The following is a 24,028-nucleotide window of genomic DNA, read 5'->3' as shown; positions in this document are numbered from 1 at the left end:
TCAAGTCTTCCCCATCACTCAGTAATGAGTGATCCATTTTCCCACTCAGCCCCACTGCTCAGTCTTCACCCCCAACCTTTTGATGACCTGGCTAATCATGAACTATCAATCTCTCCCTTAAATACACCCAATGATTTGTCCTCCAAAACCACCTGTGGCAACAAATTTCATATTTTCTTTTACCCTCTAGCTAAAGGAATCCTTTTGCAAATCTGTTCTAAGTGGACATCTTCCACCCCTGAATTTGTGCCCTCTTGTACTAGACTCCCTCACAATGTGAAACAATCTTTCCACATCTATCCATGCATTTCAATGCTTCAATGAGCAGCTGCCTCTCCTCATTCTCTTAAATTCTAACAACTTCAGGTTAAGACCTGTCAAGCACTCTTCATATGATAAACCTTCCATTCCCGGAATCATCCTTGTGAACATCCTCTGAACACTCCAATGCAAGCACAGCTTTTCTAAAATGAGGAGCACAAAACTGCTCACAATACTCCAAGAGTGAGGTCTCACCAGTGCCTTATAGAGCCTCAATATCACATCCTTGCTTTATACTCTATTCTTCTTAAAATAAATGCCAGCAATGCATTTGCCTTCTTCACCATTGATTGCACCAGCAAGTTTGCTTTCAGACTATCCTGCTCAATGACTCCCAGATCCCTTCGTGTCTGGGTAATTTTCAATTTTCACCCCATTTAGAAAATAATTTTCCCTTTTATTTCTCCTACCAAAGTGCATAGCTGTACATTTTCTGGCATTATATTTCAGTTGCCACTTCTCCTAATTTTTCAAAGTCTTTCTGTACCCTGTTTCCAACTTGCTCCTCCACCAAGTTTTGGGTACATAGCCATTCATTCCATAATCTAAATCATTAATATACAACATAAAAAAAAGTGATCCCAACACAGACCACTGTGGAACACCACTAGCCAATGGCAACCAACCAGAATATGATTCTCTGCTTCCTTCCAATCAGCCAATGCTCTCCCCACGAAGGCATGTTTCCTGTTATCCCATGGGCTCTTATCTTGTTAAGTAGCCTCATGTGTGGAACCTTGTCAAAGGCCTTCTGATAATCTAAATACACAACACCCACTTACTCCCCTCTAACTATAAAAATTATGATAAAAAGATAGAATATATAGTTATATAAACAAATTATATATAAAAAAAGAAAAAGGAAACATATAGAGGAAATAAATAATATTAATCCGAATTTCACAGAAGATTAACTCACACATCTTACAGTATTTATATTAAATAACTTTGGGAAGAAGAATATTACAGGTCTTAAGAGGCCGGGAGTACATTTTTACATATTTATCCCTAAACTTTGTCTATACAGCCTCCAAATTTGTGCAAAAGTTGAATATTTATTTCTCAAATTATATGTAATTTTCTCTGAGTTCTATCTTTCCATACCCAAATGCGCATCTGATTTCCAGGTGACTGCAATACACTTCCTTGCCACTGCTAAGGCAATTTTAATAAATTTAACTTGATAAAATTATAATTTCAATTCAGGTCTTGTTCCTTCTGTGTTCCCCAACAAAAATAAATCTGGATTTTATGGAATAACAATACCAATAATCCATTCTAAAAACTATCCTAAATCTATCCAAAAAGGTTCTAACTCTAGAACATGGTCAAATAGAATGTAAAAAAGTTCCTATTTCTTCACCACATCTAACACATTTATCTGATAAGTCCATTTTCATTTTGTGCAGTTTTTGTGGTGTTAAATATAATGGATGTAAATAATTATATTGAGCTAAACTGTATCTAACATTTATAGGATTTGGCATACAATCTTTACAGAGTTCTGCCCATCTTTTGTTATTATTTGTAATATTTAAATAAACCTCCCATTTCTGTTTAGATTTATGTATTTTTTTTAAATATTACCTGCTTCTAATAAAAGATACATTGCTGAAATAAATTTCTAAGTATAACCTTTCCTGATAAGAACCTTAAACTCACTACAAGTCAATACATTATTGGACCTAAATTTTCCTGCAAATATCCTCTCAATTGAAGATAGCAAAAAAATGAATTTCAAGTAATTCCATATTTATTTCTCAATTGTTGAAATGACAACTATGACATTGTTCATAACAATCTTCCACATTTTTAATACCATTATGAAACCAGATGTTTAGAAATGAGTTATCTTTAGTAAAAGGCATAATTATTTTGAATCAAAAGCATTTCAGGTGATATACTTCTTTTTCTTCCAATTACATTATTTATTTTATTCCAAATTGTAATCAAATGTTTAAGCAAAGGTGCCTCCTTCACACGAGTTATTAATTTTGAATCCCATTTTTAAAAGTAATTCCTCTGTTGATTTATCTCCTATTTTATCCATCTCTATTTTGACCCTTGCCAGTTTTCCTGGTCCCTCAAATAAAGAAGTTAAGTAACCTCAATTGAGCTACTTGATAATAAGTCCTAAAGTTATGAAGCTGCAAACCTCCCAATTCATATTTCCATGTTATTTTGTCTATGGATACCCTTGACATTTTACCTTTCCAAAGGAATTTCCTCATGTATTCATATAATTCTTGAAAGAATTTTTGTGGTAACAATATGGATGAAGTTTGAAAAAGACATTGTATCCACAGAAAGATATTCATCTTAATACAATTTTCTCTACCTACTAATGTTATTGGTAAATAAATCATTTTAAAAAAATCTTCAACTTTTTAAGCCATAGTAAATAATTCAATGTATATAGATTATTTAATTTATTGTCTATGTGAATAGCTAAATATTTAATTGTCTCTTTTGTCCATTTAAATTGAGTATTTCTTTGTTAAAGAGTATAATTTCCTTGTGTAAGGGGCATAACTTCACTTTGATCCCAATTTACTTTGTAACCTGAAATCCTACCATATTCTTCTGTAGCCACAGGAATTGCAGTGGACATGATGAAATAACTGCACAAGGCGGTTTTTACTCTTCATCTTCTGCGCAATCTTTTAAAAGCCTGAATCACAAGCTTGACACGTGCTGATGTCATCATGCACTGATGTTGCATTGCCTGTTCAATGCCTTCTAGGAGTTGTAGAACAACCATAGTGCCACTACATGGCCCAACACCCCACCCCCGCCAAAACTGGCAGAAAGGTTTGTCTGTCTTTTAAGTGGTCAACCTCTGCGATGGATTGTTGGCTACTGCAGTGGGGAAGACTTGTCCAATGAGGTTATTTAAGCCTGTCCATAATGAAAGATTGAGCATTCTCTCCAATGTCAAAAATACAGGATGACCCAATTTGTATGAGTATCCTACAAGGTCCTTTGTAAAGTGGCTGCAAATGATGACCAAGTATTCCCCTATGGAAGAAGACATATTCACAGTTTTTGAGGTCTTCAGGCACAAAGGAAGAGTGTTCTCCAAGCAACAATGATGGTATAAGAGCAAATTTTCCTACAGTGTCCCTTAGCCTGCTCAACATTTCCTTAGGATCATCGCTGGAGTTGGAATGGTGGGGACAAACTCCACGGAACCACCAATGGTGTGCTGTTCAGGAGCTCCACAAATGAAGCTTGGAGTTGTTCTAATGCTCTGTAATACCTAGGGCCGCTCATCATCCTAGTTTTGGCCCTCTAACCAAGCCACCAAGGCTAATTTGAGATGTCAATGAAATCTTTCCACAATTCCATTATCCAGGGAATGACAGGCAATCATATGATGAATTGTTGTACTGAGCAAGTGAGACAAAGCCGTCCACAGCAAGGAAGTAAATTGTGTCCTCTATCCGAAGTAAAATGCACCCAGGAACTGAGGAACGCCTGAGCACAAGTGTTTGCAGTAGTATCTACCATAGGCTTTTGCTTAAACCTGTCTATTACTGTAAAGAGATAACAGTATCCCATTGAAACAGGAAGTTCATGTGGACATGAGCAAAATGCCAAGTAACTGCTGGGAAGGACCACAGCGTACCTTAGTATGCCACTGAACTTTTGCATTCAGGCAGGCAATGCAGTACATCACCATTATTTAATGTCTTTTTTAAGAATCTGCCAAATCTGTCCAAAACCATATGAATGGTTGTTAGAATTGATGGATGTGAGAGACCATGCATAGAGGCAAATACTCGACGTTTCCACGATGCCGGAACTACTGGGCGTGGGAGACTTGTGGATATATCACAGAGGATTAGTTTGCCATTAACTCCAAACTGGACATCTTTCAATTGCAGGTTCATGATTGCAGTCGAATAAGCATTTGTCTCATGATCATGTTCTTGGGCTACGGCCAAAGCTGTGTAGTCAATACCTTGGTCTACAGACAAAACCTCGAGTCAGTCAGAACGGGACAGTGCATTAGCTACTACATTGTCTTTTCCAGAAATATCTAATATTTTTGTGGAAAAATTCTGAAATGAATGATAATTGCCATTGTTGTCACGCTGACCAGGGCTCTACAACTTTGGAAAACACAAATATTAAGAGCTTGTGTTCAGTGTACATAGTAAAATCTCTGCCCTCAAAAAAAATGGAAGTGTCGAATAAACAAGTAAATGGCCAAAAACTCCTTCTCTGCTTCACGAAGTTGGCGGCTGAAGAATGTTAACGTTTTCCATTGCCCATTGACATATTGATGAAGTGCCCCTCCTATGGCCATACTGGAAACATTTGTAGAAAGGGCAGTAGCTGCATTTAAAACTGGGTAGATGAGCATAGTGGCATGAGTCAGCAAATCTTTCATCTTTAAGAAGGTGTTGTTTCCCTCTTTAGTCCAATGGATGGATCAAGTATTCCCGGACAGTAAATCGAAAAGAGGCTTCATGATACGAGTTCTCCCCGCAGAAACAAACAGTAAAAATTTACCATTCCTAAGAATTTCTGCAGGCTTTTAGCCATAGCAGGTCTTAAGTATTTGGTAATGGCCTCAACTTTGGATGGCAGCAAAGTCACATCTTCCGGAGTTACCCTATTCCCCAAGAAATCAATTGTTTCTTGTCCATAAACACATTTATCTGGATTGATGGTCAGTCCAAACTTTTGAAGACAAATATAAAGTGTACGAAGATATTCTAAATGTTCTTCCTTTGTCCCACTGGCCACTGAAATGTTGTCATGTAAATGAAGTCATTAGTCATACCATGTCCTAAAGCATCCATCTCTAATTGAAAATATTGGGTGGCATTCTTTAATCTGAATGGCATTCGTAAAAATTCGAACAACCCAAACTGGGTAATTATTTCTGTGTTTGGAATGTCTTCTGGCTCTGTTGATATTTGGTGATACCCACGCACCAAGTCTATTTTGGGGAAGATCTTCGCTCAATGCAAATTAGCCGAGAAATCCTGAATATGAAGTATCAGATAACGATCCGGGATGGTGGCATAGTTAAGCCGCCTGTAATCTCCTCATGGTCGCCAAGCTCCATTGTGTTTTGGGACAATATATAATGGAGATGCCCAGGAACTGTCAGGACCTATGAATTATGCCTAGATCCTGCACCTTGGCAAATTCTTCCTTAGCTAAACGCAGCTTCCCTGGAGGTAAGTGATGCACTTTAGCATGGATAGGTGGGCCCTTAGTACAAATACGAAGAGTAACACTGCACTTTGCAGTGGAAGCAGAAAATTGTAGTTTAGTAATCTCAGGGAAATCCTCCAACAGCTTGGAGAATTCATCTACTGGTTTACTTAAATTTCGGTGGTGCAGAGCAAGGGCATTGGCATCTGGCAGAGGAATGCTCTGAAAAGCAGCTCCAACTATTAGCCAATGCCCTTTTAAGTCAACGAGGAATGAATGAGCCTGAAGAAAATCTGCACCAAGCAAAGGTTGGAATACTGCTGCAATAATAAATGGCCAAGTGTAGAGATGATTCTCAAACTTGACATTCATCTTCTTAGTGCCAAGGTCAGAATGTTGGAACTGTTAACTGCTCGTATTTGTAGGTCTGGGGTAGGATGGCGTGTGTCAAAACCGATGGGTGGAAATAGACTAACATCTGAACCCATGTCCACCAGAAATTTTCGCTGGGACAACTGGTCCCATATGTACATTGCAGGTTTCTCGCCCACTGCTGAAGCCTTTAATGGTGGTTGGCCTAGGTGTTTCTTGCAATTGGGCATGGTGGAAGGCATGTGTGGGCATTTAGTCCCCAACGCCTGTGGTAAAAACACCAAGACGAGGTATCCACATGCTGCTTGCTTGTCTTGGGGCATTTCCTGCTGATAGGGAGTGACGTGTTATGAGCACTAGAGTATGCCGCGGGGTCAATATCACAGGGATTGGTTGTGCAGACTTGTCTTTCCTTGCTGTGCTTTTTAGCCAGCCATAGAATGTCTGACTCCACCCCTACAGCACTTGGATCTTCAAATGAACACTTGGATAACAAGAGCCTCATATCATCTGGCATTCACTCAAAAAAAGAACTGCTCGAAAAGCATATTTGGACTTTTGCCAGCTGCCAGGAACAGCATTTCATCCATTAGTTCTGAAGGGGTGCGGTCACCTAATCCATTGAGATGTAGTAGCATGGCTGCCTTTTCCCTACAGGACATACATAATACATTTAATAAAAGTGCTTTTAAAGCATCATACTTGCTGGTACGTGTTGGATCCCATAAGAAGTCTCTGATATTCTAGGTGACAGCTGGTCCAGTGCACTGACAAGATGGTAATAATGAGTGGCATGCAGATCGACTTTGCTAAGGTGAATTTGTGCTTCAATCTGTTGGAACCACAGTTCAGGCTCAGCTGTCTAGAAAGGTGGTAGCTTCACAGCAATGGCTGCAGTGTCCATGCTTGTCCAAAATATGTTTTTTGGATTCATCAGGTTCACCAATTGTGGCCACTGGTAACACAGTGCACATGACAAAATAACCTCACAAGGCATTTTTAGAGTGAATCAAATGGATTTACTCTTTATCACCTGCGCAACCTTTTAAAAAGCTGATTCACGCGCTTGACACATGCTGACATCATCATACATTGATGTTACATGGCTAGTTTGATGTCTTCTTGGAGTTGTAGTGCCACCATAGCACCACTAAACTTTCAAATTTAAATGTAATTTGCAGTCAAATAGATCAAAATATCATTTGCAAATAAATTAATTTTGTATTCCTTATGACCAACCTTGAACCCTTTAATTTCAGCCAGTAGCTCGATAGCTAAAATAACAAAGCTGGGGATAACAGACAGCCTTGTCTACTAGATCTCACAAGATAAAATGGATCAGACATTTGTCTGATTAGTTATTACTTTTTCCTTAGGATTTTTATCTGATGCTTTGATCCAAAATGTAAATATTTGTCCAAACCTAAATTTATTTAGTACTTTAAATAAAAAGTCCAATTATAATTTCTTGAAAGCTTTTTCTGCATCTAATGCCACTGCTATCCTTCGATATTTCCTCTTTCATATCAAATGTATAATTAATCTAGCTACATTTTCCGCTGACTGTCTTTTTTTAAAACAAATCCTGTCTGGTTTATATTAGGCAGTAACTTATTTTAGCCAGTATTTTATAATCTGCATTTAGTCAAGAAATTGGCCTATAAGCCAAGGGTTTCAAATATCTCTGTCTTTTTTTTGGCATCACAATGTTTATTGCTGTTGAAAAAGAGTCTGGAAGAGTGTAAGATTTTGATGCCTGCTCCAATATTTCCATAAATATCAGAATCAATTCATTTTTAAATTCGTTGTAAAATTAAGGTGAAAAAATCATCTTTCAGAGATTTATTACTTTGTAATGGACTTATTTCTTCCTTTACCTCTAATTGTATAATTTGTGTTCTTAATTCTGTTTGTTCTTCCAAGTTAAATATGGGTAAATTTATCCTCGATAATTATCTATCTATTTTATCATGGTCTTTTAAAGACCCTGAACTATATAGTTTAGAATAGAAGTTTTTAAACATTTTATTTATTTCTTCTAGTTTATAACTAATCACATTCAAGTCATTCTTAACTGCATTAATAGTTCTTGAGGCCTGCTCAGGTTTCAATTGCTATGCAAGTACTTTGTGTTTTTGTTCACCCAATTCAAAATTTCTCTGTTTAGTTCTTATAATCAATTTTTTTTTCAGTTCTATAAGTTTGCAATTATATTGAAGCTATTGTATTTGATATTATATTGAAGCTTTTTTATTAATCACTTATCTTCCAAGTTTTGTTTCTGAAGATCTTTTTCCAATATTTTTAATTCTTGCTCCAACTGATCTACTTCTTTCATATAGTCCTTCTTAATTTCAGTAGTAAAGCTGATTATTTGCCTTTTCAAATAAGCTTTCAAGACATCCCATATTACAAATTTATCATTCACTGAATTAAAATGGATATGACAAAATAACTGAATTTTCCTTCTAATAAAATCACAAAAAACTTTTCCTTTTCAGTAATGTCTATATAACCGATTTTTCTTTAGTCATTAACAAATGTGAGTGATCTGATACTATCCTCATTTTATATTCAGCATTCAAAATTCTCCTTTGAATTTGTGCAGCTATTAAAAATAAATCAATTCTAGAATAAGAGTCATGTCTATTCAAATAAAAAGAGTGGTCTCTTTCTCTAGGATTGAGTCTTCTCCAAGCATCAATCAAGTTTAAATCTCTCATTAAAACCAAGATTGCTTTTGCTGCTTTAGTTCTTACTGCTCCTCTTGCTGTTCTACCTAAAATTGGGATCAAACAAAAATTTAAAATCTCCTCCTATCAAAATATTATCTTGGGCTTCTGCTAAATTCAGAAAGGTATCTTGAATAAATCTCTTGTCATCTACATTTGGTACATATAGATTAAGAAGCGTCCATAATTCCAAAAATATTTGACAATGTACCATCATATATCTTCAAGCAGGATCCTTCACAACACTGTATTTAAATTGGAATATTCTTTTTAACCAAAGTACCTACTCCTCTTGCCCAAGATTTTTTAAAAAAGCTACTACACATCCAACCCAATCTTTCTTTAACTTTAAATGTTATTTTTCAGTTAAATGAGTTTCTTGAAAAAAGCTATATCTACACCCATCTTCTTAAGATATGTTAATAACTTCCTGTTCACTCTTGCATTTAAACTATTAATATTATGAATTTAACTGTACATCAATGGCTACACCAACACCACCTCCCTCTATTTAATCATCCTACTAGTTCACTATTTCTTCCACTTCTGCCTGTAACTTTTCCTCCCATAGCTCACTTGCTCCAAATCCAGTGAGCTTACATATCTCTCCTCCGGCAATCCAGAAAAAAGAAAAAAAGAAAAAATATTTTCAAGATATATTTACAGCAAAACACATAACTACATATAAACCAAAAGAAAAAACCCAATTGGTGTTGTAATAATATAGATCGATGTAGAGGCACTACAAGTTCCAGCAAAACGGCTGCCAAATATCATGATGTCATGACACAATGACATAATCGGGGATTGTGATAGAAGGTTTTTAAAAAGGTTGCATGTATCTGTAAACAGATTTGTTTGAACTCCTCTCAACTGTGAATCATTTCTCTCTCCTCACAAATTACATCAGTGGCTACACCAACACCACCTCCCTCTATTTACCTGCTTATCTTTTCGATATATTTGGACATTCAGCACTCAATGACATCCATCCTTTAGCCAATACTCTGTGATGGTCATCAATCATACATGCCAATCAGTAGCTGTACTATAAGGTCATCCACTTTATTTTCTATGCTGTGTGCATTTAAAAAATAAAATCTTTAGCCCTGTATTTGTTACTTCTTTTGACTCTGTGTCCATGCAGAATTGGACTACATCCCCATGGCTGCAATTTTCTCTTATCTGCCTGTCCTGCAAAAAAACCCTACTAGCTATGCCTGTTTGTACACTAACTGCCTCTTCACTTTAGTTCCCACCCTGCTGCCAATCTAGTTTAACCCTGCTCCCCCTCAACCCCAGCCCCAACATCCTGAGCAAACATCTCTGCCAGGATACTGGTTTCCTTCCAGTTCAGGTGCAACCTATCACACTTGTACAGATCACCCTCTTCCCCAGAAAACATTTATTGACTTCAAAAATCATAGTGGGAGAAGAGAAATAAAGTGGAGAATTTAATAATTAACAATTGGCAGAATGCACCATTTAGAAACAGCCCAAGAAAATGAATTGGATCCATTTGGGTGCAATGAAAAGTTATTGTGTTGAACACTATTCTTAATGTGGATCCATCAAAATTCTCAGTCATGGATTACAGAAATAGGCCCATCCACTCACTGAGTCAATATTCTCAGCTACCCATTTTATACTAATTCTACACAAATTTTATTTTATTCTACCCACAGTATCATCTCTTCTTTATCCCATCCTAACATTCTCCCACTCACCTACAGTTGCTTATAAATCTATCAATTTATTATGAGAAGAAATTACAGCATGCTGAAGAAACCTTCATAATCATAGGGTGAATGTGCAAACTCCACACAGGCAGCACCCAAAGTTAGGATTGAATGGAATGTCTTGCCACTGTGAGCTAACAGCCAAACCCACTGGAATATCTTGCTGCCATAATGTTCCTGTTCCAGGTATTCCTGGAGATGCTTGCATTTCAACAAATGATGCAGGAAATCATCACAGCTGACTTGTCTTTCTGAGATTTGTGCAGTAAAATTTGACAGACTGAAAAGACCAAACCCTGCAGCATCCACAGACCATGTGCCCAAATAGCTGCCAGAGAGGTGATGGAAAATAGAGATTGGGGGAAGAGTATGAAATCTGTACAGGTGATCCTTCTGCCTCGTGGACTTCCCATGCTATGAAAAGCCATGATCAATTGTCCCAAAGGTCACAAACAAGGTTTGGCCTGGGAGAATGAATGTACAAATATTTTGACCATTGGAACACCTGAGTTTATCAGGAATTGAAATCAACATTTGTTCTGCAGTCATTGATCCGAGAGAGAAGTTGCAATTTAATTTGGAAGGAAATAAAAGGTGTGATAATTTTTGCAAACAAAAAATCAGGAGTCTAGTGCAGAATACAAAAATGCTGGAGTAACTCAAGCAGCTAATGCAGTGCCCATAGAAAATAAAGGGCAGTCAACTTTTCGAGTCTGTCCAACGTGACATCAAGATTTGTACATTTGACTGGAAAAACCGGGTCCATTTACAGAAGATTGCAGTCTCAGAAATATTTGCTAGCATAATCCACTTGCAACAAAACTGATTTTTCATCACACCTGACTGAATAAATATGTATGTGTGATCCAAATATTATATAGGACTGTTTTCAATGATTGAAGACTTCAGTGATTGAGCTTCCGAGAATAACTGCATCACAATGAGGATAATTTTTAATACAACTGAAGTCTTTTTATACAAAGGAAAAAGTGCATGGACCATGCTGACATTTAAGAATTATTCATTGAGTTTATGGAAAGGGAAATACCATATATTTCAGCATATGTTGACCCTCTTTTTCTGCCTCATTTTAATGTTTTTTTTACATATCATGCATATAAGTGGACCCCCTATTTTCGGGATGTCCAGGCCTCCCAGCAACCTTGGCCTACTGTGAAGGAATGGCAACCTCAGCCTACCAAGCAGCAGTGGTGACTTTGTTTCTTGAGTAGCAGCAATGAAATCATTCTCATGGTATGAGCCTTCGCCAACTGGACAGGAGCGGCGACCTCATTCTTCGAGCAGGAGTGAGGAGCTTGGCCTACTGTGCAGGAGTGGCGATGGCCTATTAATCAGGAGCAGGGACCTCAGGCTCCTGGGTAGGAGCGGCAAACCTTGGCCTCTACAATTGCAGAATGGCTGGGTGGGTTAGGGTGGTGCCCTGCAGTGGGGAGGCATTTCCAGGGTCAACATATGCCAAATCGGTATCCAACAGTTTTTTGAGTTGAATTTAAGGTCTCAAAAGTATATCTCAAAAGTATAAGTTGACCCCCATATTTTTTTTAGAGATTTTTGAGGGTTTCAAGACGACTTATATGCTGAAATGTGCCATAGATGTGGGGAAAATTTTCCAAAAGAAGGCTATATGTATGTGATAAATGAATGGCTGTATAGATTGGTCAAACTGCAGAAGCTGCTGGTGCCTTATCCCCAATAGCTGGCTAACAACTATCCTTCAATTAATATTCAATAAATAGTATTTTCCCAATTAATACACATTTTTAGGGAGTTTATTGTGCTAAACTGGATTCTAACATACTATTGAAGTAGTTCATTGGGTAAACCATGAAGTGCTTTTAATCGTAACAGTGAGTCAAAACAGATGATGCTTTAAGTGGATCTGTACAGTACGCGTTACTTTTACCAGTGCACAAAATCTAAAACCTTTTAGTAGTTTTATTTTCATGGGTTCCAGATCACATTTCCTGTAAGAGACTCTTTGTCTCTCTTTTTCATGTGCAGCCCACCACCCTCCATACACTTTAGTGACATAGGCATATACTTGTTGATTTTCTTTCATTAATCGTAACAACATTTGCTTCTTAAACATAAACAACTGCATAACACTTCTTGATATTATTTTGGTACTGAGATAGTCTCAGGAGTTGTAATGTTTGCAATTTTGTAGCAAAACATGAGCTAAAAACACATTTAAGCAAGTGGTCAGGTTCCACTGAGACTCACATGGCAGGATGTCAACATATCGATTCTTGCTCGAATTGCAGTTCTTACGTGCCTCCTTGACAGGAAATTTTGTGAAAACTCTTGGAATGCTCTGTAAGGATAATTTCAAAAATATACTCTTCAATTGACAGAACATCCATTTTTCTTATTTGGCTCACAATCCTGTCATTGTTAACATTGTAATTTATGACATGAAAATTGATGCAGCCATACATCAAAGAATTTTATTTCAAGATGCTGTGGGAAATAAATCAGCTTTAACTTTGGTGGCGTTGAGATGGATGGAATTTCATCCAGACAAGTGCGGGATGATAAATTTTGGTTTGACACTGAGTAAATGACAGGGACCTCAGGAACAATGAAGTGCAGAGGGACCTTGGGGTGCAAGTTAATAGTTGCCTGATAATGTCGAGACAGATGGATGAAGAAGTCATTTGGTATGTTTGCTTTCAAAGAGACATTGGGACATCATGTTGTAACTGTACAAAACATCAGTCACACCATACTTGGAGTGTTGTGTGTAGATCTGGTCAGTACAGTACAAGAAATATGTGGTAACATCAGAAAGAGTGCTGAAGAGATTCACTAGGATGTAACCTGGAATTATAGGGAGAGATTGGATAGGCTGGGTTTATTGTCACAGGATCATAGGAGTCAGAGAGCGGTGACCTAATTGAGATTTGTAAAATTATGAGGGATATAAATAGGACATATTGTGATTTTTCTCTCGAATCAGGGGGAGAAGCGAAGAATTTAAAGGAGACCTGAAGGTTAAGTTTTCACACAGAGGATGAAGAATTTCTGAAAAGTTGCCAGAGTATGAGGTGGAGGCAGATAAAATTACAATTTTAAAAGACATTTGAGCAAGCATTTAGATAGGAAAGTGTCACAAGTCCGGAGGACCCCAAAACCTCACAGCAATAGAAATTCACAAAGACAATAATTACTTAAACAAAAGTTACTTTTAATTTTCTTTATACATAATAACAAGATCAATCTTAAACTTATTACTATTAATTTATTCTAACAACCCCCTTCCAATTCTAAGCACATGTGTATGTAATGTACATGTTCAGGAAAATTCTCTGTTTCACAGTCCAATCATCCACTTCTCACTTCTCCAAGTTCACCCGTTTCAGGCAATTCTAATACTGTGCACAGAATTTAACGTTTATGAATCTTCACCAGGCTCTGGTGCTTAAAGTTAAATGGTTACCACTCAGGAAGGTTCTTGTTAATTTCAGAGATAAATTTGTTGCTCATTGGACACACACAAACTTATTTCCTCCAATCAGTCACTTCAGTGTCTTGCTGAAGAAACTTGTCTTTTTATGGGTTTTCCAAATGATAATCTCTTTTACCAGGTCACTACAGAGTTCCTCTTGTTTCCCTTATTTCAGGAGAAACACTCTAGCCAGGCATTTCTTCTTGTCAGAACTACAAGGGTTTTAAACAGCTGAACTCCGAACTTACAATCCATCTTCAAAATTGGGTTTTCAACAAGCGTGCCAGCTTGACATTTTGCAGCCTCAACTGCTGCTGTAGAACTGATGTTTCTCGCTCTCTCTCTCTGTTTGTAAAAACCTAAAACCTGTCCAAAGTCTCCAAACCCAATATTCAAAAGATCTTATCAGCCTCCGCCTGGACTTTGTTCCATTGTCTCTGCAAAGTTACTGCAGCCTCAACATCTAGCTTCAGTGAAGCTCTTGCATTTCAAATGAGATGTCTTTTGTGAAGTGTTACTCTGCTTGTGAAGTATAATCTACACTAAACTCCCACAATCTATCTCTTTTAAAGACATATTTATCCATGACTATATTAATATAACCCATAACATAAGGCGCAGAAGGATAGATGCCAAATGCAGGAAAATGGGATCACTATTGACAGTATGGGCCTTTTCCCTCCATGTTCCTATTCTTCATCACTGCTTTCAGGGTGGAGGGCAGATCACCTGCACCTGTTCAATATAATCTGCTTTTCATTTCCTTGACTGAGGTATGTTTGGTGATATGACATAATTACCAAGCATGCAAATACTTCAACATTAAAAGCATGATTTATAAATGAGGCAGAAAATATTGAGGTGCTTCCCCAAACCTGAATCTATGACTTGTCTTTGATCCAGGTGGTAGGAATAGAGGTCTCACCCAGGGTGACAAGACCAGGTATTAAATCGTAAAGGGTTGTCCAATTCACTCCCTGATAGAAATTTAAAACACCCTGACAGAATGGTGCTCAACCTTTTTCTTTCCACGCACTTATCACCTTAAGTAAAAACCCAACACCCAACCCCAACCAACCAATTTTCCCTTGCAACCGCTGCAATCGTGTCTGCCTGTCCCGCATCGGACTGGTCAGCCACAAACGAGCCTGCAGCTGACGTGGACTTTTTACCCCCTCCATAAATCTTCGTCCGCGAAGCCAAGCCAAAGAAAGAAAGAATCCCTTTCAAACCACACAGCACCTCTGGTATGACTCATTTTTCCCCCTGCTGGCCTAATCAATATTTATCCATCATTTGAAGCTCAACAAAATATACAGTGGTAGAAATTTATACTTGGTCACTGGAGTTAGGAGTTGTGAGCTGTTGTTTGATTCAGATTGCCTCAATTGAAGTCAGTGGAAGTAAATTTCATAATTAAAATACAATTCACAGTCACTGCAACATTATGCTATGTAAAGCTGGATGAACTTTTATACCAATAGGCAAATTAATTTTCCTGCATTCCAACAATAATTTGAAGCATTCTGATAGCCACATGAAGGTGAGGATTGTTCTTTCATTGTTGCTTGTTCTTGTAACATAATTCTCAACACACTGCTGACTGCTTTCATCTCTTTCTGGCTCGTCTGTCACGTGAATGATTGTCACCCCTCAACAATGGTGTCCTTCTTTCAAAACATCAAAAACACCATTGCTTTCATTCATAAAACAGAAAGCCACAACAGTAAAAAGTTACAAACATAATGATTTATCAATTACCTGGAATTCAGCGAAAAAAAATCTGGATTCATCAGCCTGTTTTCTCTTGCAGGTGTCAATCAGTTGTTCAAAAAGAATGGGTTCCACATTGAGTAGCTGCTTTTCATCATCTGCAAAGGAGTGGTCAGCAATAGAAATTAAAACTGCAAAATATTTTCTGAGACAAAACTTAGACCTAATGCTCAATACATAAAGTGAAAGGAGAAATTCAGTAACTGACCATGTCCAATAAGTTCCACGGATTCCTCAGGATGTCTAATTAGGGCACATCAAGAAAAAGGAATGGTTACATATTACTGCCAGATCAAGGAGAAAGTGACATTAATAAATGAAACATGCATTAATAACCAAACTTTTGATAATATTCATTAAGAGAAATCTTTGGATCTAACTTACAATTGCTTTAACTAAAGAATTATTCAGCTAAATGTAAGAGTGGGATGATTTCTAGAATTTTCTGTTGATTTATCTGCATATAAATAAAATCAATTAAGCAAAGTTAATAGAGCTGAATTTTTCCATCTGCAAAAATGGAACAAAGGGAACTGGCGAATTTAACAGCTTTTACCCTCCAAGCTAAACTGAGATGAGAAACAGCTCTTAGAATAAATATTTTGGTACGGTCTCAGGACAAATAAGGTTGTTTTGACAACATGATAATTAAAAGAAAGTCTGATCTGGAAAAGAAAATGCCTCACACTTCAATTTAAAAAACTGACATTGCAACACCTTTTTTGAGTGAGATTGCATATCTCTTTTTAGATCTCATTTGCAGGGCCTCAGTGCCTAGTACTTGAGGAAAGTATCGAAAAACATTTACCAGTAATTCCATACAAATTATATAGTTCACTTGGACAAAACTAAAAACATCAAAGATCACCCAGAGGAAGTATTATGATGACACCGCCAAATGAATGTGAGTTTCTGCTGTAAGGAGGTACCATTCTCCCATTAACCAATTAATTTGTATTAATAATACAAATTGAGCATTTTTTCTCTTTTGCCAACTAAAATTAGACATAAGTTGTTCTTCTTATTTGTAATAAGCTGTCTGAAGCTTGAAGGGAAAGAATAATCATTATTTCATTTCCATTGATTCAAATCCAAGTATAATCTGCTGGAGGAACTCAGCAGGTCAAGTAGCATCAAGACAGGAAAATGAATTGTCAATGTTTTGAGCTAAACTCTTCATCAGTCATCATGAGGAGTTTCAGCTCAAAATGTTGACTATTCTTCTCCCATTGATGCTGCTTAACCTTGCTGAGTTCTTTCAGCAGGTTGCGTTTGGATTCAAATTCCAGCATTGGCGGTCTCCTTTGGATCTCCACTTTAATTCAAAGCTTATTTTTGTCCTATACCAGTTTTATTCAAATCTCTGTTGCCATTATCACGAGGAATTTAAATTGAAAATAAATACCAAAGGTATTTGCATCTGAATCTGCATCTGGAACTTATCATTCGGAAAGTGAAATTATTCAAATTTGCAATCAAAGTAGGAACCTCAACTGTCATAAAATTGCTTTGGACAATTGTGTAGGTTGTACCTGCCATTGTAGTCACTTGACAACAATGTGCTAAGCACTAAGTGGTATTGAAGTGTTTCATTTCAAATGAAGAGAATAGATCATAGAATGGACCTGAAGATGAACACTCTGTTCCCACCAACCTCCCATAATATAAAACAATGTGGTGGGAAACTCCATTGGAAGGGCCCGATTTTAAGAACTGGGTGCAATCATACAAGGAGGAAACAATCATCTCTAAGTCAATTGGTATGAATCACTATAAACAGACAAATTACCCATTAAGATCAAACAAAAATATGGCTTCTTTTGTAATATTTATACCATTTGTTTGTCTTTTTGTTTTCAGCATTTTTACTGTTCAAGTCAGTGGTGCTGCACAGAAAAGGATAGTTGAGCAATTTTTCAAAAACATTGTCATGGAGTCATAGATCATGAAACAGGCCATTTGGCCCAACACATTCATGCTGACCAAGGTGGTATTATTTGCCAGCATTTGGTCCATTTCATTCACCTTTCTTGTCCATATATCTGTCTAAATATCTTTTGAGATTTGTAAAGGTATCTACTGCAAACTACCCTCTCGTATACATTAATGCTGCCCTCTCTCATCTGAATCTTATTGCCCTCAAATTCTTGAATCGTCCACCTTGGTAAAAAGACAGAGCATTCTTGAACAAAACAGATACCTTGAAGACATCCTCTGCAAAATGTATATTTTGTAGAGCACAATCACCAGAGCGATAGACGTTACAATGATCAGAAAGGCCAGGGATCCAATTAGTGCCTTGTCATTGTCTGCAATATAGAATTCCACAATCACTGACAAAAATGGATTATTAAAGGAAAATGTACAGTTAATTATAAAAACATATTATTACAGTAAGTTGAAATGATGTAATTTTACTGGAACTTTCCAACATATTTCTTTAAGGATAAATGCTGGATAACTTTTGATATTTGTAAATTACAGCTAAGATGTAATTTTGGTTGCTTTGACCTGCAAGGATTGAAAAGGCACTGGAAAGCAGACAATTGAACACCATTAAATTATGCCCACAATACTGGCGGTGAAAACCATATGCACCTCCATAAGCAATTGTATTCTCAGTTATTAATGCACTCTGGCTGCATTGTGAACTGGCAACAGGTCACAGTGTAACAAATTTCCAGACCTTTTCAACAACACCTCCAAAACCTGTGACCTCTTCCCCCCCCACTGCCCCACCCCCCCTACACCAGAAGGAATATGTCACAGGTCCATATGAGCGCCAGCTGTTCCAGATCACTCTCCCCAGTAGGGTTAGAGAAAGAGGACCATCACATAAATTCTGAGAGAGGAATGCTCTCATAAAACATTTTCAAACATTGGGTACAGTGAAAACATGGTGAAGAGGGTTTATCTCTGCTGTCTTTTTACCAAAAAAAAACTCCTACCAACAATTGAAATGTTTAAGAAATTCTGACATGAAAATGTTATCTGAAGGCTACAAATGTAATATTTGGGATGAAACATTATAAAATTTGATTAAGATGTGGATTTGTGCTCCAAGTAAAATACTTATGTTATGTATTTTCTGCTCAGGTGCAAGATAAACTTTTAGATGCACAGTTCCTCTTAATACTCTTCTTTGCATCAGTAGGATACTCTTGAGACAAGGAAATAGACAATGGGACCATGATTATTAATAAAATGATCAATGATATACAGCAAAAAAATGTAATACAGGAAACTTTAAACAGAAGCATAAGATATTGTGCTGAACACATCAAGTAGAAAACGTAGGTAAAGAAACCATCAAAGGTTCACATCAAAATTGGAAAAGTAAAACTTTAAACATGTTTTAAGGTACAGAGAGGGGGATTAGTGTAAATGACAGTGAAAATGCTTTATGATAGGGCGCAGACCAAAGATATCATGGGAACCCCTGCTCCTAATTAGCATGATGTTGTGTATGCTCACAATGAAGGAAGAGGATACAAGATTAAAGATGAGGTTTGTAACATTATGAGTAGAAAGAATAAGGATCAAGAACATGTAACCTCCAACTGTTCCTAGTTCTTACACTCTTATTTAGTCACGTCTCCAGAATGGAGGACCATCGCCTTCCCAAGATCGTGTTCTATGGCGAGCTCTCCACTGGCCACCGAGACAGAGGTGCACCAAGGAAGAGGTACAAGGACTGCCTAAAGAAATCTCTTGGTGCCTGCCGCATTGACCACCGCCAATGGGCTGATCTCGCCTCCAACCGTGCATCTTGGTGCCTCACAGTTCGGCGGGCAGCAACCTCCTTGGAAGAAGACCGCAGAGCCCACCTCACTGACAAAAGACAAAGGAGGAAAAACCCAACACCCAACCCCAACCCACCAATTTTCCCTTGCAACTGCTGCAACCGTGTCTGCCTGTCCCGCATTGGACTTGTCAGCCACAAACGAGCCTGCAGCTGACGTGGACATTACCCCTCCATAAATCTTCGTCCGCGAAGCCAAGCCAAAAGAAAGAAAAAAAGAAAAAAAAGAATTTTCCTATTAAAGAACCTGGTTCACCAACGAAACCTGGAAAGACTCACAGACAATGGAAACTGGAATTCTTTACACTCAGTCAAAGAGAGCCTCTTACAGTTTTGGTAGCACAGGAAACAGTAGATTCTTTTCATCAGTTGCTATTGTCCAAAGGTGGTATCAGAAAGCATTTTACTTACATAAAGTTGTGATCTTCAAGGGTCCAAATGAAGTAGTACAAGCGTTATTTGCAACATACAGCTGGTTGGGAAAACAGCTTTGTTAGTAAAAGTCAAAAATGTGCCTCATATAAACTGAAATAAATCTTTTTGACAACCATTTCCCATTACCTGTATCGTGTAATCAGTCAGATAGCTCAAATCTTCAAATATAAATTGACAAGTTTTCATATGTTTACCAGTGCCATTTTTTATGCTGGCTCCATACGAAACATTCTCTCCCTTCATTGCTTCAGTGGATAGTTCATCACAGGTAACTTTAATTTTATTATTGCTTAAATAAAAATATTTATTGTTTTTGGGTTTATCTGGGCCTATAGGAAAAAAAGGAAAATGAAATGTCAAAATCATATACTAACCAATAAAATACACACATTGTTGTTTATATTTAAAATGGTTAAACTGCAGAGTTCAATTGGAAATTATTTTTTGTATTTTTCTGTCATAAATTCATGGTGTTTAATAGGTTTTAATTATGGCAACATTACAATCAAAAAAATGTGGGGAAAAATATAATTATTGTGGTTTAAATTTTAACTTGAAATTTAAGTTCTAAGTTTAAATGCATTTGTCACATTACATGCTGTGTGAAGAGTTCTTCAGTGACAAGTCTAACAGGTTAGCTTAAACATGCAGCCCTATAAGTAGAAAAGCAAGAGTACAATTTACAGAATATGGAGTTAGAATGAATAAAAAAATTATTAGCACCAAGAAAGGTTAATGTGAGAGCATTGTTGTGGGGTTCATTCAGGAGCCTGATAGCTGCAGGAAAGAAACCATCTTTAAACCTGTTGGTCCATGCTTTAATACTTTTGAGTCTTCTCTCTAATGGTAAGAGGGAGAAGAGAGTGTGTCAGGGATATGATAAGTCTTTCAGTATGTTGTCTTCTTTCCTAGGCAATGGAAGATAGAAAAGGAGTTCATGCAGAGGAGGGAAGTTTGCATTATGTTCTGAGCTGCATTCATCACCTTCAGCAGCTTCAATCGACCTTGAACAGAGCAGCGCCTATACCACACTGTGATGAATCTAGCAAGTGTGTTTTTGATGGTGCCCTTGCAGAGGTTATTGAAGGGCAAAGGAGAAATCAGATTTCTTTAGCCTTCGAAGAATGTAAAGGAGTTAGTGTGCTTTCCTGACCACTGTGACAACATGATTGTCCCAGATGGGCTGTTGGAGGTAGTTATTCCAAAGAACATGAAGCTTTCTACTCTTTCCACTTCAGTGCCATTCACCTCTGTCCCCTCTTCTGAAGTCAATCTCTTATATCTTATTGATATTTATTGTTATCATGCCATTTGTCTGTTAATCACTTTTTTTTATTTTTTATCTTGTTATGATTTGATAATAGTTCTCTTACTGAGGAATCATTGGATTTAAAATGGTATTTGGTTGTGCAGTCATGTGTGCAGAGGAAATATATTTGGGGACTGAGGACACATCCTTGAGGAGCGCTGGAAGTGTGATTATGGAAGAGATATTGTGACCCATCTTCACTGACCAAGACTCAAGGATCAGTTGGATAGGAGTGCTAAGGTGTAGATACTGAAGTTTGGGAATGGTATTGAAGACTGCAGCTCCCAGTCAAAAAACAATTGTCTAACATCAGTGTCTTTGGCATCCAGGTGTCCCAGAGCCAAGTGGAAAGCCAGGGAGATTGCGTCTGCTGTGTCATCGAGGGAGCAGTCATTATCAGAGTGGGCTGAGTCAGAGTGGTAAGGCCTTGCCTCAACAGGCTTTGATGAGAACAAGCAAGAGGCAAGGAATAGTCAGAGTTGAAGTTAAAAAAGGCCACCCTATTAGAGGAACAAAAAAGATTCAGCAGGTAGGCCCAGTTAAGGACAGGTATTTTTAGATATCATGCATTTTGTTCATCAAGTTATAGACAGTGGGAATCACTACTGAGGCAGGGGAATGATCCTCTTACCAAATATAGGTCATCAGGGAAGCCAGCAGTATCCCTGATGACTTCACTTGTGAAAAGTGCATCCAACTGCAGCTCCTAACAAGCCAAGTTAAGGAATTGCAGCTGGAGCTGCATGAACTCCGGATCATTCAGGAGGGAGAAGGGGTAATTGTCAAGAGTTACAGGGACATTATCACACCTAGAAGGCAGGAGGAGTGTAGATAGATGACAGTCAGGAGAGGAAAACAGAACAGGCAAGCTGTGCAGGCCACACCTATGGCTGTCCCCCTCAATACAGGTATATCATTTTGGGGGGAGGACCTAGCCAGGACAAGCCATGGTGATCAGGTCTCTGGCATGGAATCTAAGGGAAGTGAAGAGAAGAGGTGAGCTATACTGATAGGGATTCCATAGTAGCGGGACAGATAAAAGTTCAGTGGAAGAAATCAAGTGCTTAGAGCATGGACAGATACTTGGGGTCATGATATTGTGGCAATTAGTGAGACCTGGCTACAGGAGGGGCAGGACTGGCAACTTAATATTCCAGGATACACTTGTTTTAGATGTGATAGATCAGGGAGTGAAAAAGGGGCTAGAGTTGCTCTGCTTGTTAAGGAGAGCCACCGTGAGGTGGCAGGATGGTTTGGAGGGATCGTCCAGTGAGGCTGTTTGGGTGGAATTGAGGGGTGAAGAAGGCATGGGGGTGGTAATAGGGGTGTATTACAGACCACCAAATGGGCCAAGAAAATTAAAGGAACAAATTTGTAGGGAGATAATGTATATGTGTGAGAATCATAAGGTAGTGATCATGGGAGATTTTAACTTCCCTCACATTGATTGGGATACCCATACAGTTAGGGGGAAGATGAGGGGAATGTCTTCACACGGATGATGCTGGGATTGTAGAATGAGCTGACAGCTGAAGTGGTGAATGTGGGCTTAATTTTAATATGTAAGAAGAATTTGGGCAGATACATGGATGGAAGAGATATGGAGGGCCATGGACAGGTTGCTAGTCTGTGGGACTAGACAAAAAATTGTTTTGGCACAGACTAGGAGGGCAAAAGAGGCCTGTTTCTGTGATGTAATATTCTATGGATATATTTGGACAGGTGGCAAATTGAAGTCATTAATGTTTGGCTGGGATGCTAGAATTGAATTAAGCCATAACCAGCCTCTCAAAGCATTTCATGGTGATGGATTTAAACAAGAAAATGTGCAAATGTTGTGATTGTAGTTTAATATATAAAAGTTCTGGAGAACCAGTGGATGTCAGAGGCAATGTTCAATAGTTATTTTGGCCCATTATTATGGTTTTCTTCAAGATGGTATGATGGTGGGTTTCTTGCGACATGTGGGAACTGCAGACTTTGATTTACAAATGAACAGACCAGAAGTGTGGAGACATTTGGAAATGAAAAGCTTCAGTTATATTCCATGGTTAAAGAAGCTTGCATTCATAATGCTTTTTTCATATCCTTTTGAGATATTCAAGTGCTGAATAACCAGTGGAGAAGTTTTCTACATGAACCAAATATGGCAACCAATTGCCAAATGTCCAAATTTCACCCACAGAACTGATTAAATGATATTGGAACATTATGTTTTGTTGCCTATGGGAAATAACAGCTGGCCATGATTTGTATGACCTTCTGAATGAGCAGATGTTTTACATCCCAAGTGGGAGGCTGGGACTCCATCAGTGCAACACTCTAGGATGTCCATAGTTTATGAACTGGTCCTGAAGTCCATCAGAAATGGCATCTGTGAAAATACTCTTGGCTTCCCTATTAAAAAGAATCAGGACTGGGTTGTTGAGAATGCCCAAGAGCTTGAGAAGTCATCCAACCACAACTGCAAAGCAATCCAGAACAGATGTTCCCACCATTCCTCAAAACAGAATTTAAAAATTCTACTCACATCTGAAGAAAGAAAACTTTTGATATGAAAGAAAATAGATGATGGATAGACAGAGAAAAAAATTAGACTCCTTATGACCATGATGTAGCCAGGTCTTTCATCACTGTCAAGGCTATCAATGACCCAAACAGCCAAGGCCCCATCCCACTGAGAGACTGCAAATTGGAGTGAATTCATCAGGGACAGAGCAGCAATCGACATGTATTGGAAGGATCATTAAGAAGACTCAGCGCTTCACACAAGCACACTTGACTTTACCACACAGCAACCAACTCAATCCAACTTTGCCACTATTCCTGACCAACAAAAAAAAAATCAAAGAAAAGTATTTCCAAATTGAATAAAAGTACAAGGCCTCAGGAGCAGACAATATC

At 37.9% G+C, this 24,028-nt stretch overlaps 1 protein-coding gene across 36 annotated transcripts in view; it reads right to left on the bottom strand.

Annotated features, from left to right (window-relative positions):
• Positions 1-24,028, bottom strand: part of ptprc (protein tyrosine phosphatase receptor type C) — a 287,098-nt gene that overhangs the window by 43,143 nt on the left and 219,927 nt on the right. For all 36 annotated transcript variants that reach the window (XR_011357642.1, XM_069937885.1, XM_069937884.1 and 33 more), the window contains 6 exons: positions 19,942-20,144; positions 19,792-19,852; positions 17,779-17,887; positions 15,787-15,821; positions 15,567-15,676; positions 12,581-12,671 (listed from right to left, as the gene is read on the bottom strand). Coding sequence is in view for 35 of the 36 variants with exons in the window: in XM_069937885.1 (XP_069793986.1) it covers positions 12,581-12,671; positions 15,567-15,676; positions 15,787-15,821; positions 17,779-17,887; positions 19,792-19,852; positions 19,942-20,144 (609 nt within the window). In the remaining variant the exon portion in view is untranslated. The remainder of the gene's footprint in view (positions 1-12,580; positions 12,672-15,566; positions 15,677-15,786; positions 15,822-17,778; positions 17,888-19,791; positions 19,853-19,941; positions 20,145-24,028) is intronic.

This window comes from Narcine bancroftii, chromosome 5 (genome assembly GCF_036971445.1).
Source record: "Narcine bancroftii isolate sNarBan1 chromosome 5, sNarBan1.hap1, whole genome shotgun sequence".
Classification (NCBI taxonomy): domain Eukaryota; kingdom Metazoa; phylum Chordata; class Chondrichthyes; order Torpediniformes; family Narcinidae; genus Narcine; species Narcine bancroftii.
Note: the sequence above shows the minus strand (reverse complement) of the source record. Positions and strands in the feature narration are given on the sequence as shown.